The 17,711-nt window shown below is 35.8% G+C and overlaps 1 protein-coding gene across 2 annotated transcripts in view; it reads left to right on the plus strand.

The window, feature by feature from the left end:
• RB1 (RB transcriptional corepressor 1) overlaps nucleotides 1-12,643 on the plus strand; it is a 155,158-nt gene extending 142,515 nt beyond the window's left edge. For both annotated transcript variants that reach the window (XM_032874040.1, XM_032874041.1), the window contains 4 exons: nucleotides 5,773-5,803; nucleotides 7,942-8,084; nucleotides 8,606-8,655; nucleotides 10,741-12,643. In XM_032874040.1, the coding sequence (XP_032729931.1) occupies nucleotides 5,773-5,803; nucleotides 7,942-8,084; nucleotides 8,606-8,655; nucleotides 10,741-10,814 (298 nt within the window). In that variant the 3' untranslated portion in view covers nucleotides 10,815-12,643. The remainder of the gene's footprint in view (nucleotides 1-5,772; nucleotides 5,804-7,941; nucleotides 8,085-8,605; nucleotides 8,656-10,740) is intronic.
• The last annotated feature ends 5,068 nt before the right edge of the window (nucleotides 12,644-17,711 follow it).

A 17,711-nucleotide genomic window follows, 5' to 3' on the forward strand; every position in this document is an offset into this window, starting at 1 on the left:
TAAGTCTTTAGAAGTCCATCCTTAATTCTGCCTGCAGCTTCCTTATATTACCTGGGGCAGGTGTCACTACTTCGGAAGGATGCTGTGGATTAGGGAGATGATGAGTATGAAGCTGTTTTAAATTCCTAGATGAAAGTTTCTGTGCAACTACAAATCATTACATTATCTTCCACATCCAACCGCAAGTGCTTTGTGACTTTGAAGTGCTTCCATTGCCTTATTATATATTATCATGGGCTGCTTGAAAATGACTTTATTTGTACAGAGTGGTAGGCAGATTAGCTAGTACAGTTAAGGTAGTCTCATCTTCTTAAATTGTCAGCTCATAGAGTTGTACTTAATGGGCAAGAAAAACAAAAGGGAGAAGGGGGAGATATTAGCCATCTAGAAAACATTTGTGTGGGGTGTTTAATTATATAAGTAATGCACACTCATGGTAAAAATTTGAAACTCTACAGGAAGAGAGAAAATAGAGACTAGTTGGCAAGTGATATAAATCCTCTTGTGCACCCCTGTACCATCTTTTATTTGCTGTTCTTATAGTATCTGTGTACAATTTCTACAACTTATACTGTAAGTTGCTAAGATAATACATCATGTATACTTAATTTACACAGTCCCACATTGCCACATGAAAATGTGTACTTAAGTAATGATAATTGATCTGTATTATTCTTATGATAGCTATTTACTGAATTTAGTGAAATCACTTCTCAGTTGAGGTCATATTCTCAAAATCTTGATCAATCATTGATCAGGCATTAAGAGAGCATCTTAACATTGTATTTATCCAGCATATTTAGGTATTCTGCTTAATCAAATATATATATATATATATATATACACACACACACATATATATATATATAATGATGTCCACTTATCAAGGAATTGGAGTATAATAAGACATATCTCCTAGTTCCATGTGCATATGATCATATCCTTGTTATGTGAAGCTAATACTGTTTTTCAGGTTTATTATAAAAACAAATTATATGGTTCACTCATGGCAACCACAGATTCAAAACCTATGATATATGTACAAAAAACAAAGAGAAAGATAGCCAAACAAACGCTATAGAAACTCATCAATCCCAAAGAAAAAGAACAAGGGAAGTGGAAAGAAACAGAGAATAACTACAAAAACAACCAGAAAACAGGGAACAAAATGGCATCAAGTACATACCTAACAATAATAACTTAAAAAAAATAATAACTTTAAATGTAAATGGCCTAAATGCTCCAGTCAAAAGATACAGGGTGGTGGAGTGGATAAAAATATAAGACCCTTCTATATGCTGCCTATAAGAGACTCACCTTAGACATAGAGACACATACAGACTGAAAGTAAAGGGATAGAAAAACATTTACCATGCAAATGGAAGCAAAAAAGAAGCCAAAGCAGCAACACTTACATCAGACAAAATAGACTTGAAAACAAAGACTGTAACTAGAGACAAAGAATTGAGTATTACATAATGATTAAAGGAGCACCCCAACAAGAGGATGTAACACTTGTAAGTATCTACATACCAAACACTAGAGCAGCTGAATACATAAAGCACATATTAATGGAAATAAAGACAGAAATTGATGATAATACAATAATAGTGAGGGCCTTTAACACCCCACTTACATCAATGGGTGGATGATTCTGGCAGGAAATCAATAAGGAAACAGTGTCTTTGAATGACACTTTGCAACAGATGGACATAACAGATACATATAGCACATTCAATCCAAAACCAACAGAATACACATTATTCTCAAGTGCACACGGAACATTCTCCAGAAGGGATTACAAATGAGGCCACAAAACAGCTTCAATAAATTTCAGAAGATTGAAATCATTCCATGCATCTTTTCTGATCATATAGCAGTATGAAACTAGAAATAAAACATTAGAAAAAAATGGAAAAAACATGAGCATGTGGAGATTAATCAGTACGATACCATACAACCAGTGGGCCAACAGAACAATCAAAGAAGAAACAAAAAATTCATGGAGAGAAATGAAAATGAAAACTAAATTGTCCAAACTCCTTTGGATGCAGTGAAAGCAGTTCTAAGAGGGAAATACATAGCAATAGAGCCCATAGCAAGAAACAAGAAAAAGCTCAAATAAACAACACAGCCTTATACCTACAGAAACCAGAAAAAGAAGAAAAACAAAGCCCAAGTTGAGTAGAAAGGAATAATAAAGATCAGAGCAGAGATAAATGACATAAAGACTAAAAAAAAATAGCAGAAAAAATTTAATGAAACCAAGAGCTGGTTCTTTGAAAAGATAAACAAAATTGGTTATTCCTTAGCTAGAATCATCAAGAAAAAAAGAGAAAGGACCCAAATAAAATTGGAAAGGAAAGAGAAGTAATAACTGACACCACAGAATTAGAAAGGATTATGAGACTACTGCAACAAATTGCATGCAAACAAATTGGACAAATTTATCCTGAATGGATAAATTTCTAGAAATATAGAATTTTCCAAAACTGAATTAAGAAGAAATAGAAAAATCTGAACAGACTGATTTTTAGTAATGAAATTGAATCAGTAATCAAAAAAATTACCAAAAAATAAACATCCAGGCCAAAAGGCATTCACACGTGAATTTTACCAGACATTTAAAGAATTAATACCTATTCTTCTCAAACTATTCCAAAAAATAGAAGAGAAGGGAAGCTTCCAAATGCATTTATAAGGCCAGCATTACCCTGATACCAAAACCAGAAAAATACCCCACAAAAAAAAAAAAGAAAACTACAAGCAAATGTTCGTGATGAACATAGATGGAAAAATCCTCAACAAAATTTTAGCAAACTGTATTCCACAATATATCAAAAATACTGTTCCCCATGAGCAGGTATAACTAATTCCAGGGGTGCAAGGGTGGTTCAATATTCACAAATGAGTCAATGTAATACACCACATCAAAAAAACGAAGGATAAAAATTATACGATCATCTCAGTAGATGTAGGAAAAGCATTTGACAAAATTCATCATCGTTCATGATAAAAACTCTCAACAAAGCAAGTTTACAGGGATAATAAGATAATAAGGCCATATATGAAAAATGCACAACTAGCACCATATATCCCACATGATAACATCATAGAGAAAAAGTGAGAACTTTTTCTCTAAGATCAGGAATAAGACAAGGATTTTTACTCTTACTACTTTCATTTAACATGGTACTGAAAGTCCCACCCATAGCAATCAGAGAAGAAAAAAAAAAAAAAAAGAGGCATCCATATTGGTCAAGAAGAAGTTAAATTGTCACTATTTATGGATGACATGGTACTATACATAGAAAATCCTAAAGACTCCACCAAAAATCTACTAGAATAAATGAATTCAGTAAAGTTTCAGGATACAAAATTCATGTTCAGAAATCTATTGTATTTCTATACACTAATACTGAAGTAGCAGAAAGAGAAATTAAGAAGACAACACCATTTACAATTGCACCAAAAAGAAGAAAATACCTAGGAATAAACTTAACCAAAGAAGTGAAAGACCTGTATCTGAAAACCATAAAACACTGATGAAAGAAATTGAAGATGACACAAATAAATGCAAAGATACTCCATGTTCATGGATTGGAAGAATTAATATTGCTAAAACGTTCATGTTTCCCAAAGTAATCTACAGATTCATTGCAATCCCTATCAAAATACCACCATCATTTTTCACAAACTAGAACAAATAATACTAAAATTTGTATGAAACCACAAAAGACCCCAAATAGCCAAAGCGAACTTGAAAAAGAATAGAGATTATCACAATCCCAGGCTTACTACAAAGTTGTAGTAATCAAAACAGCATGGTACTGGCATAAAAATAAACCACATAGATCAATGAAACAGAATATAGAGCCCAGAAATTAATGATTATATGGTCAATTAATCTATGCCAAAGTGTAAGGGGGGGAAAAGATAGTCTCTTTAATAAATGGTGCTAGGAACACTGGACAGCTAGCTACATGTAAAAGAATGAAAGTGGACCACCTTTTATTACCATACATGAAAATAAACTCAAAATGGATTAAAGACTTAAATGTGTGACTGGAAATCACAAGACCCTTAGAAGAGATCAAGCAGTAATTTTTCTGACATCAACCATGGCAACATTTTTTTCTAGGTATGTCTTCTAAGGCAAGGGAAATAAAAGCAAAAATAAAAAGGAGAACTACATCAAAATGAAAAGCTTCTGCACAGCAAAGGAAGCCATCAACAAAATGAAAGGCAGCCTAGTGGATGAGAGGAAATATTTGCAAACCACATATCTGATTAATTCATTTTCAAAAATTGTAAAGGACTCTTATAACTCAATAGCAAATAAACAATCCAATTAAAGGGTGAGCAGAAGATCTGAATAGATATTTTTCCAAAGAAGACATATGAATAGCAACATACAAATGAAAAGATGCTCAAAATCACTAATCATCAGGGGAATGCAAATCAAAACAATAGTGAGATATCACACCTACAGAATGACTAAAAAAGGACAAGAAATAAGTGTTGTTGAGGACGTGGAGAAAAAGGAGCCCTCATACACTGTTGGTTGGAATGTAAATTGCTATACCCAACTATGGAAAACAGTATGACGATTCTTCAAAAACTTAGAAATACCATATGATCCAATAATTCCAGTATTGGGTATTTATCCAAAGAAAATTTGACACTAATTTGAAAAGATATATGCACCCCTATGTTTATTGCAGCATTATTTGCGATATTTAAGATATGGAAGAACTCTAAGTGTCCACTGATGTATGAATGGATAAGAAAAATGTGATATATAAGTATAGATACACACATACATACAAGGGGATATTATATAGTCATTAAAATGTATAAGATCATGCCATTTGAAATAACATGAATGGACCTAGAGGATATAATGCTAAGAGAAATAAGAGAAAAAAAAATCCAAATGATTTCACTCAAGTAAAATCCAAAAAAAATTTTTTTAAAAGAATAAACAAAAATCAGAATTAGACCTATCAATACAAAGAACAGACGGATGGTTGCCAGTGGGGAGGGAAGGACGGACAATATGGATGAAGATTAGTGGGAGATCCAGGCTTCCTATTATAGAATGAATAAGTCACAGGCAATAAAAGGTACAACACGAGTAGTGATACTAGTGATAATAGTCAGCGATACTGCAGTAGTGATGTATGGTGGCAGATGGTGGCTACCCTTGTGAGCACAACATAATATATAAACTTGTCGAATCACTGTGTTATACACCTGAAACTAATGTAACATTGTGTGTCAGCTATACTCAAAAACAAAAAGAACATAAATTATTTGGTTCAAACAAGGACAGGCAGACTAATAGATTTCCAAGTCTAGGATATATGATAAGTAGAGATCTGAATTAGAATTCTGATTATTAATACTGTAACTTTTTGCCAGTTGTTATGTGAATTTTTAATGAGGAAGTGTGAAATTTTAATTGATTATTTACCGATTGATTTATGAAGAATTAAGTGTGAGTAAACTTAAAATTTTCCTTTACCTTCTTTAAATGTGGACAGTGGCAGAATATGTTCTTTCAGACATGTAATTCTTTCAAAAAATCTGAGACCAGCTCAGTGCATGATTAGAATAGCACTGTTAGAGTAAGCCCCTAATTGTAATTTTGTTGTGGTTCTAGTAGAGCAGACTTTAGATTTGGTATGTCTAATAGCTCAAAATGATAAATGTTCATCTCTGTAAAGTTATATATGATCTTCATTATTAATTTGTATTTTATCTTAACAGAATCTTAGTATCAATTGGTGAATCATTTGGGGTGAGTATTTTCTTTCTATGAAATATAAGGGAATGCACTGTAACTATAAAAGAAATTGCAGATTTCTATGACTTGAATTGACATATATATTATTCAAACACCTCAGCAAGGCATGTTGCATAGAATTTAGAAGATTAATAGCAGACTTATATTCAAATCAGATTTAATTTCAAGTTATACTCATAATTGGTGAATTTCAGAATCCAGAATGCTCACCATTACACTGTGGAACCGCTAATTGGTGAATTTCAAAGTGGTTTTCTAAACATCCTTTGAGATTATATAATATCTTATTACATATACTTTTCCAAGCCATCTATTCCTTGTCACTTTAGCTTCTCCATGGAGCCACTCATTACTCACAAATGGTATCTTGCTTCCCTCAGAGCAAGAAGAGAGAGAGGGAAAGTGGGAGGTACAGAGTAGAGCAAAATGAAATCACAGTCTTTTTGTAACTAATATTAGACGTGATAATCCATCACTTTTGTCATATTTTTGTCAGAAGCAAGGTAACACTAGGTCCCACCCACACACTCAGGGAAGAGAGAATTACATGAGTGTAAAAACTAGAAGATGAGGGTTAGTGAGACCCATTCTAGAGTCTGCCTATCCCACTGCCCCCAATATAACCAGAGAAAGATAATAGTTTTTATACTAAAAGTGCGAATGTTAAAAAATATATTACAAATAGTAAATGCTGTGACATTTAGCTCAAGGTAGGCTGCAGCTGTCAGGTTTCACAAAGGACAAGGTGTGGGACCACATAAGGTTTGGATCTGAATACATATAGAGTTAGTGGTCCTCAAACTCTTCTGCTTGCAATAGCCTCTAAAAGAATGGGGAAAATGTTATATGAACCTACATGTTTTAAAGCTGATAACTAAAAATATTATCATAAATTTAATACATATACAGGAATTTAGTTTCATATTATATATGTGCTCTAAACATATTTCCATCAAAACCTGTTTTTGCATTTAATGTTTAGAAAATTACCTCATTTAGGGGTACTTAGTTGAGCATCTGACTCTTGATTTCTGCTCAGATCCTGATCTTAAGGTTGTGAGATTGAGCCCCATGTCAGGCTCCATACTCAGCTTGGAGTCTGCTTCAGATTCTCTCTCTTCTGATCCCTCTGCCCCTTCCCCTGCTCATGAGCACACACACTCTCTCTATAAAATAAATAAGTAAATAAAAATCTTTAAAACAAAACAAAACACACAAAAAAAGAAAATTGTCTCATTTAATTTTTGGAAAAGAAAGATTAATTAGTAAAGCTAAATCTCGCTGTCAAATCAGTTAGTCAAGTCAGACCTAATTTCTACCAGTAGTCTGGTTTCATTTTTTAGTTCAGATGAACAGGTTCATACACATCCCTGAGGTAATCCCCTCACTCCAGTTCTAAAGAAGATAAATAAGAAATAGAATTTTTCTATGTGCTTGTCCTTGGATAAAATAAGGTATTACATCCCCTTTGATATTTATTACCAACGCTTTCTTTACTTTGCTGTGACAAGATTCTCCCTCAAGAGATATAGATTTCAAATCATCTCTAGTAATAATGAATGGATTCAAAATCTTTTGATTTTTTATTTATAAAACTATGAGTTAACATTTTAATAAATACTGTATCAGTAATGGTTTAAAATATATAAACTATATACTTGTCAATGTAATATTCCTAAAGTGAGTCCAAAATAATGATTGACTAGACATTTCACTTCTTACTAGATTCTTGTGTTATTCTCTCTGGTTATGCCCTCAAACAAACAAAACCCACAAGGTTCTAGAAAGCCATTCCAACTTTACATGCTTCTGAGAAGTAGTCCTGGTTTTCTGTGTGGGTCAGTTCCAAAAATGAGGAACCAGGAATTTCAGAGTGGTAGTCAGAGTTGTTGGAGGAGAGAGGGGAGCCTCATAGGGAGAGACGGGAAGATATTTAATTGGAGCAGAGTTAGGTGTAGTTACTGATTCCAAGATTTTTCCATATCTCATTTGGTACATACACTAAAGTGGAAAATTAAAATGTATGTATGACCTCTGCCTGATTTTTGATACCCCTCAACTATAATTAAGGGTTGCTAACTATGAAATGCTGGCAATTAATGATTTAAAATAAAGAATTTTGTAATTTGTAGACTTCTGAGAAGTTCCAGAAAATAAATCAGATGGTGTGTAACAGCGACCGTGTGCTCAAAAGAAGTGCTGAAGGCAGCAACCCTCCTAAACCACTGAAAAAACTACGCTTTGATATTGAAGGATCAGACGAAGCAGATGGAAGGTAGGAATAGTTGTAGAATGTCTTTCAGCAGCTGAGCTGGTCATGTGGAGAAGCCAGAGCGCCAGCTCTGCTCCTAACTTCCACCCAACCCTTTTATGCCAGTTTTATTTGGAAACTGTGAAGATTGCTCAAAAAAATAGGAATGTATCCCAAAGTTAACACCATTGAAATCACATACTATCTACTGAAATTCAGTGAACATATCAGATATTAACAATCTGATCTCTTTTTTTGTTTAAAACAAAGCCATTGATAAAATTTTGTTATGATTAACATTAGATTTTTAAATGCTTACCCTTGAAAAAAACTACTGTGTTTTATAAGAATCACAGACAAAATGCAAAAGATTATAAATTTGTGATGGTTTGTATTTTTGAAGGTTTATAAACCTCTGAAATTAAAAGCTACTCACTAAAATAAGAGTATAAAATAAGTCATTGGAACCACCATAGTTATTGAAAATTTGAGTTTTGAACTTATGCATATACATATGAAATATCTTCCCTTTTTTAAATCTGCAGTAAACACATCCCAGGGGAGTCCAAATTTCAACAGAAACTGGCAGAAATGAGTAAGTACTTATCATCTCACCCTACATAAATGAAACCATGTTTATATCGCAAAAAAACTTTTCATGTTTTAAAGGAATAAATACATATAATTCCCTAAATTAGCACTTAAAATATAATCCAATCAAGAATATAGTATTTACCTATAGACATTTGTGGATTAAATATGTGATGCAAGATGAAATCTTTACCTTTTCTAAAATCTTTAGTGCAGGAATACTAGGAAGTGAAACCATATCTTCAGCATGAATGGCTGTGGTTAGAAATACCTCAAGGGAGCAAAACTATAATGAGGAGCTCTTTAAGAGTGTTGGATATAGGGAAAGGGTTTATAAAATTAGCATATAGGAACATCATCTCCCTCATTTGAAAAATAACTTTTTATTCTATTATTGAACTCCTCTAATTTGCAAGTTTTAAAAACAATGTCAAACAAAAGTTTTCCATTACCGGAAATCAAAATTTTCATAAAGATCATCAGATCATCTTCCAAGTTATGCAGAGTGACAGATTTGGAATGTTAAGGCAGATGGAATTCTATCCTAAGCTACCCTAAGTCTATAGAAGATCAACCCAAGTAGAATAGTTGGAAAGTACTTACAGAAGAAGCAAACACATACTGACTGCTCCGGGTTATCCCAGGGACAGAGCTGTGGTAGTGAATGTGACGTTTCCTGGTGGTCTGCTGCCAGACCCATCGGCAGGATGAACAGCTTGTACTGGGAATAAGACAAGTCTTTTGGAGACAGTGAGGACTCAAACTCTTAGGCTAGGCCATAGGACATGTCGGTAAGAGCCATACCAGTTGAACATGACTTTTTAAAAATCAGGGGCGTCTCTAAACATGTGCCCGTAAATACTAAGTATTTAAAGTATAAAGTATTTAAAAGAATGCTTTTGATTTTTTAAAACCCTCTCTTTTTATGTATGTTCTTTTGAAGAGAACATTCAACACTAAATATACCAAGAGTTTAAATGTTTTGGTTATAAACGAATCTCTGTTTTGGATTTTACATTGATTGCTCTACTTCTGTTTGAGCTGTGAATTAGTCGGTGGTATTTCTGCTCAGTTCATGAAAATAGACACAAAGCTTTTCACCAAAATGAGGCCTTGCAAAGGAACATTTGGAAGCATTTTGAAGCTCACAAATACACATTTTTAAAGGAGCAGAAAGCCGTAAAGATATGTTTTCTTAGAGGAGAGTTTAGTTGCTGTGTTGGGCCCATTTTCCAGCGGTGCACTTTGCCAGGCGGTGAATTTCAGATGCCAGGCTGGAGTTCAGGGTCTTTATGCGGCTGCAAATTGGAAGGAAGCAGCAGGAGTTTGAACCCCTAGAGCTAAGGAATTCTTCGGTTTTCCTCAAAGAATGACATTCTAAAAAGACCATCACACAGTGCTAGATTTCTCAGAGGGGGAAGACTTAGTATTAGTCTTTTCTTTCTTTCCAAGTGTAAATTTGTGCTTCTTTGAAATGAAGAGCTTCTGCCCACCACTAAAATCAAGTTAAGAATTTTTAAATAACTTAAAAGAAGTTTTTCTGGTTTTGTCTATATTGTAATTAATACTGTACTTTTAAAATGTTCATGTCGAAATTAAATGAGCCATGAGCTGATGTCTTTGCAAGGCATCTCCAAGCACAAGGGAATTGCTTGCGTTGAGAAGAATACCACTCACTTCAGCGATCGTTCTGGGCCAGCCCAGCATTCTGCTCTGCTGTGGGCCACCCTCAACCTCGGCATCTCTGCAGAAGTGGTCTGCGACGTTGGGCACCGTGGAGTGTATGATGCCACCTTTTGGTACAGAGAGAAAATATTACAATCTCTATTTTTAGCTCATCTATTCACATTTGTTTGGGTTATGTGCATTTTATAATTTAGACACAAACATAAATGGAATGCATATACACACACAAGTTTAGTGGTACGTGCTTGGAAAAAATTAACATGATAAAAAATTTGGAAACCACTGCTTTGCCAGGCCTGGCACTCCATCGATTTGGCACGAGAATAACATTTGTGGCAGCCCTTTGTCAACCTTACCTAGTAGCACCATCAGTGCTATTAACATCTCTTCATCCTCTTTCCAGCATCTACCCGAACACGAATGCAGAAGCAAAAAATGAACGATAGCATGGATACCTCAAACAGGGAAGAAAAATGAGGGTCCCATGACCTCCGTGGGCACCGAGTACACCTCTGGCCTCATGGTCTCTCCCCGATCCCACTGTGTGACTCTCCCAGGTTCTGTTTACAGCCGCATTGAATACCTGTCTTCAGCTCTTCTGCTGGAATCCAGTGTGCGCACGTGCTTGCACGGGGTTTGCGTGCAGGGGATTCCTAAACCGCTTGCAATGTCATAGTAGAATATACTTGTTATTGTACAAGATTGAAAATCTTGTGCAAATACTGCCATTTAAAAAGTTGTAGCGGATGTTTCCATTTCCAAAGTATAATTGCTGTGCTCTACAAATGGGGAGGATGCCCTGGGAGTGGCGGTCCAAACAACCCAGGCCTATTTGAGTACTTTGTCTTTTCTTGTGGCATATATGTGATGTTTGCTATTATTTTTATTAATTTATATTTATATATTTTTTTAATTTAACATGAATGCCCTTAGAATATGTGTCTTGTCTTCCAAATGCGATTTGGCTGACTACTCCCCCTTCACCCAAATGATCCTGGGCTCTTCTGCTAAAACAGATATTAGAAACTAGAAAAAAAATCACTAATTTTTACACATTAGATTTTAGTTTACTAATGGAATCTGATGTACTGTGAGCTTGTTTTTTAAATTTTAGTTTTTAAACACAAGCAGAAAACAAAGTATAAACAAATGATGTTGTCATACTACTGATACAGATTTCATACCTCAGGACTTGTAAGAATTTATTGATCCTTTTCTTCATCCAACTCATGCTTTAAAAATGAGGGTTATTGATAGTACTCTTGGTTTCTGTACCATTCAGATCACTGAATTCATGAAGTAACCATATAGTACTTGGAAAATCAAGTGTTCAGCTAGAGCTTTGCTACAGAGGGCCCTAAGACAGTATATCCCAAGTGCACTTTCTAATGTTTCTGGGTCCTGAAGAATCAAGATATAAAACAATTTTATTCCACAAACAGACTGTTAACTATAGGAGCCTTAATTTTTCTTTCTTAGAGGTTTGTCTAATTGCATCTCAGCAATTATTCTGCCCTCCTAAATTTGGGAAGGGGTGTTTTCTCTGGAATTGTACATGTCTTCCATGTATCTTTTGAACTGGCAGTTGTCTATTTATCTTTTTTTTTTTTTTTTAAGTCAGTATGGTCTAACACTGGCATATTCAAAGCCACATCATTTCTACTCCAAAATTGCAAGTAATCAAAGGTCTTTGGGTTAGGTATTCATGTTTCTATCTGGTTTTGTGCAAAAGCTTCAAATGAAAACAGCTGTGTTAGAAAAACAGGCATTTTCCCCCAACACCTAAAGGTGTATTTAAACTATCTTGTGTGATTAACTTATTTAGAGATGGTATAATTTAAAATAGGTGATATTTAAGGTAGCATCAGCTAGCTTTTAGGAAAATCACTTTGTCTAAACTCAGAGTTCTTTTTAAAAAGAAATCTGGTCTTATTTGTTAGAAAATGAAATTTTATTTTGTGCTCAGTTAAATTTCAAACTTATTTTTGGCAGTTATAACAAGGCACTAGGAAGCTTTCTCCCATTTCCTCATTAATTTTTGCATGAATATCATAAAAATCAGTTAGCTTTTAGGTCAAGGGCTACCATATTTCTGGATCTTTTGCTAATGAAAGTTCACATTAGTTAGTGCCAGAATTTTAGGAACTTCAGAGATCTTGTATTGAGATTTCTTAAGTAAGGCTTCAGATACTGCTTTATCGCTTTTTTGTATTGGTTAAAACTGTACATTTAAAATTGCTATGTTACTATTTTCTACAATTAATAGTTTGTCTATTTTAAAATAAATTAGTTGCTAAGAGTCTTAATGGTCTGATGTATTCTTTGTATCAAGTGCCCTGATGTTCTCTTCTATATCTGAGTTCTCTCCTGGTGTCTTAGCCATTCTTAACCTTTAATTGGCTTCATATGCTGATGATCCCCAAATTTATTTCTCCAGCCTGACCTCTTCATGGAGGTCAGAGCCCTCATAGCCAATAGAACTCTTGATTCTTACTCTCTTCCCCTCACCCCCTGAATTCTCAAAACAGAAACCAAAATCGAACAAAAGTACCTTGTTTCTACTCTAGTCTTTCCCCATCTTACCAGCCACTTACTTGGTCAAGCCAAAACCCTAAGAGTTCTTTATCTGCTTTTGTTGAGACCACCATTTTAGACATCTAACTGGTCTTCATGTTCCCTCTCTTTCTACTTTACCTTTCAATTTAAGAGCAAAAATGACCCCTTTAAATTATAAATTGATTCACATTGCTACTCAGGTATTCAAACTTCTTCCCATGGCCTGGGAAGTGGGCTCTCTCTGCTTTTGCATCCTCCTCTCGTGCTACTTTCTTCCTGCTCACTGTGCCTTAGCCACACTGACCTTCCCCCTCATAATACCAACACTCTCCCTACCTCAGGCTCTTCTACTTGCTGTTCCTTCTGTCTGCAGTGCTCTTCCCTGAGAATTTTGCATAGGTGGTTCTTTCCTTTCAGAGCTTATCAGCTCAGAGGCCTGCCTTGACCACACAAGCTAAAATCCTTACTCCGTATCCTCATGTTACTCTCCTTCAAAAATATAACAGCATTTATCACCATCAGAAATTGCCTTGTTTAACATGCCTGTTGCCTGTCTGTTCATCCCTGCATCATCCTCCCTCCTCAGATGGGAAGCATCCATCTGGTTGGTCTTAGAGCTCTAGCATCTAGAAGCAGCCCATATGTAATCCAAAAGAAAAAAAAAAAAAAGAATGTAATTTGCATATTTTTCCAAGTATATGGGAACAAATAATATTCTTTTTCTCTTTTAATATGTCATGTACTGAGTACCTACCATGTTCCAGGCACAGCTCTATGTGTGAGGGATACAGCAATGAATAAACAAATCCAAGATCCCCATCTCTATGGAGCTTCCCAAATGACTGTAGTTTCAGGGACAGGGAGCAACTGAATAAATAAACAGTAGTGTGTCTGATTGTATTAAGCACTGTGCAGAAAAGCATAGCAAAAAGGATAGGGAGTGCTGACCAGAAAGGAATTTAAGAATGTAAAATAGTGTGGTCAGGGAAAGACTCCCTGAGATGATCTTTGAGCAAAGCCTGGAAAAGGCCAGGAATATGTTGTACAATGACAGGAAAACAGTCCACAGAGCAGAAAAGTCAGTGCCTAGAGGTGGGACCATGCCTGGGTGCTTGAGGAACCATAAGATGTCAGAGAAACATGGACAATTGTGGGAGAAGGAATGGGGAAGCAAGAATCTCTGTTCCTCTCATGCGAAGTTTATATATTAAAGGCCTTTCCTCCCAAACATCCCATATATATGTAGATATCACACGTCTACTGTCTTTTATCTGCAATTCTGAGATCTAAAAAGCTAAATAACCCAAGTCTGTGTGTTTGGTGCAAAAGTCACGTGATATCAAAAGTATATCTATGACATAGAACTGTTTACAGCCTTTATCCCACTTAGTAGGAATATTCTTGTTTGACTACAAAAATATTAATACATTGATTTTGGGAATCTAACCTAGGCCCTACTCAGGTGTTACATATTATGTGGTTTATGTACATATGTACTAAACTCCAAAAAAAGTATGAGATGTATCTGGTACCAAGGAGTTCTCAAAAACAGGAAAAACAGGGTGGAAGTGAAATTCTCTCCTCTCAGAACAGCAGCCTCTTTGTTCCTGAAGAAAGAAGGGCAAGGAACCTAAAGCAGGAAAAGCAGCAAGCATACTTCAGCAGACTGTATTTATGCTGGATGGGAATCTTACATGAAATGCATCTCTTAGGGCAAGGCGAAATCAAGCAGCCTTTATAACACTAGAGGTTTTTAGTCTGGATGATAGAAAATTAATCACTCCCAGAGATGTAACATTCTAGCAGTTATAGCTCCTTACAATAAAAAGGACAAGTTCAAATTCATTTATTTATTTACTTCTCATTAGTTTTCTGGTGCAAATGGGGGAGAAAAACCCTATGTCCTAGTTCTATTACCATCTGGATGATTTCAAAGAAATTTGCCTATCAAAGCATATTTTTGTTCCTCATTTTTGGGCTAGTGTCCATGGCATTAGTAATGATTCATTCAGTAGAATTTTCCTTTGGACTAAATATGTACTTTACGGGACAACAGGAAAACTTGCCTTTAGGAATAGCAAATTTGTACCACGAGTATAGAATCTCACACATAAATATATCTTGGCAACATTGTATAATGTCTGAATGGAATTAAAACAAGCTCTTCTAATGTGAAGCTGGGTATTTTTGGAAATCTTTTTCTGTGTTTGTTATTTTGGGAGTATGCTTATATACTAACTTTGGCATATAAGATAATGACAATTTAATATGAAAGTTAAATTTATGCCACAGACCAAACTCACTTATTTCCTCAACAGAAAATGTCATGATTTCAACGGAATTTAGTGAGAGAAAATCAGTATGGTTTATGTCTTTATGCCTTGGCAAAGACTGAATTAAAAATAACAGGTATGATTTTTCGTTTTTCTTTGCAATTTTCCCAACCTGTCTGTTGTAATAATAGCGTGGGGAGGGCTAATAAGATAGAACAAAAAAACCCAACACAAAACAAGACTATGTAGTTTATAATTGTTTCATTATCACTGGTCAGGAATCCTGCCTCTACGTAAAAATCATGTTTGGTCCAGAATAACTGGCAATTTCTTCAGGTCTCAGCTGAAGAACATTAACCTTTTGTTTTAAAAAGCATTAAATGTTAAAAATAACCCCCCCCCAAAAAAAGCATCCATACATCCCCCCCCAAAAAATAAAAAATAAAAGGCATTAAATGTTATCTTCAGAAACCTCTACCAGCAAGACAACAGTATTCTTACAAAATCTTAACCCTTCTCTGTGTAAGCTGTATAGGAATTATACTAGAAGCACTTAATCATTGTGAACTTCCTTGTGTAAGCAGGAGGAAACAAAACTTAAGGATACAAAAATCTAAGATGAGTTTATGTAAAGGATTCATTAATCTCTGGTGCAGTGTCATTATGAAAAGTGTACCTTTTCCCTCACATATCCCTAACTGAACAGCAAGGTTTCTGAGGCTCTACAAACACTCATCTGTTAGAAAGTGTTGTGGTCCTTCCTATAGGAGTGTGGATGGCAAGCTTATCCTCAAAGACCAGAGAAAAAGGAATGTATTTTTCAGGGATATATCCACAGGACTCAACTGCCATCTCTCAGCTGGCCTAATTAGCACTTTCTTGTTTGGAATCCCAGATTTTAAGGGTTAAACAGTGATTTTCATACTTGGCTAAACATCAGAATTACTTGGGGAGCTTTTCAAATGTACTGAATTACAATCCTTAAATCTATATTTTGTAGAAGTTCCATTGATTGTTCTGCTGTACTCTGAGATAAGAAGAACTGAGAGATATAGCAGTGCGAGCCTTCACATAGCAGAACTTAGGAAATCTGGATAAAAGTCCATGCAACCCTTCTAGGGAACTGGTCCTCTGGCAGCATAGCCTTGACCCACTGTGGCACTCCGTAAAGAGCAGGCCATTTTTCATGCCTAAATAGCGCACCTGTTCCCTTTGAGTGTTCAATTTTTTTTCTGAAATCTTATTTATTTATTTGACAGAGAGACAGAGAACACGAGCAGAGTAAGGAGCAGAAGAAGAGGGAGAAGCAGACTGCCCCCTAACCCCGAGCAGGGAGCCTAATGCAGGACTCAGTCCCAGGACCCTGGGATCATGACCTGAGCTGAAGGCAGATGCTTAACTGACTGAGCCACCCAGGCGCCTTGAGTGTTCCAATTTTTACATGAAATTATTTCATAAAAGAAAGAGACATCAAGAAGTTTCAGAAGACCCTGTCAAAAGTAGACAAGAAAGGAAGAGGTTTTGGAAGCGCTTATGAGGATGTAAAGGCATCAGTCATTGGCAGCCGGCACAGGAGGGTGAGTGGGGAGAGTCAGCTCCGCAGCCTGCAGCTGTCCAACTGCCCAAGCCGATAGCTGTGGCCAATCCCATGTCTGGATGTTTCTTTGATAGATAAAATAGCACTTTTTTTTTTTTAATTTATTTTCAGCGTAACAGTATTCACTGTTTTTGCACCACACCCAGTGCTCCATGCAATCCGTGCCCTCCCTAATACCTACCACCTGGTTCCCCCAACCTCCCACCCCCCGCCCCTTCAAGACCCTCAGATTGTTTTTCAGAGTCCATAGTCTCTCATGGTTCACCTCCCCTTCCAATTTCCCTCAACTCCCTTCTCCTCTCCAACTCCCCTTGTCCTCCATGCTTAAAATAGCACTTCTATCAAATAATGAAAACAAATGGTATATACGGCTTTAAAAAACAAATAGCTAAAGAAGACTATATAATTCCAAAAACAGGATTCTGATTGAGAACTAGAGACTTCCAGGCCACTTTGCCTCTAACAGCTAAGGTCTGCAAAAACAGATAAAAATAAACTAAGGATTCAAAAGTGACCTCACTGGGGTACCTGGGTGGCCCGGTCCATTGAGTGTCTGCATTTGGCTCAGGTCATGATCCCAGAGTCCTGGGATCAAGCCCCATGTGGTCAGGCTCCCTGCTCAGCGGAGAGTCTGTTTCTCCCTCTCCCTCTGCTTCTCTGCCCGATTGTGTGTTCACATGTGCTCTCTCTCAAATAAATAAAATCTTTAAAAACAAAAGCAAAAAAAAAAAAAGTGACCTCACCAATAAAGAACAGTCCCGTTCAATAATATGCACGGTAATTATGTTGTTTATGTGCCATCTATGTTTTAGGATGGGCTTTGCTATAATACCTTATCTGAGTAGCTGCTTCCAAAAATAAGCTTTTATTGAATGGATTTATATAAACTTAAGTGATGTCAGGTTGATATAATTTTGCTGCTGCTTAGGGACTAAAAAAAACCCCACA

This window comes from Lontra canadensis, unplaced genomic scaffold, assembly GCF_010015895.1.
Source record: "Lontra canadensis isolate GAN:19392208 unplaced genomic scaffold, GSC_riverotter_1.0 scaffold51, whole genome shotgun sequence".
In the NCBI taxonomy this organism is placed as follows: domain Eukaryota; kingdom Metazoa; phylum Chordata; class Mammalia; order Carnivora; family Mustelidae; genus Lontra; species Lontra canadensis.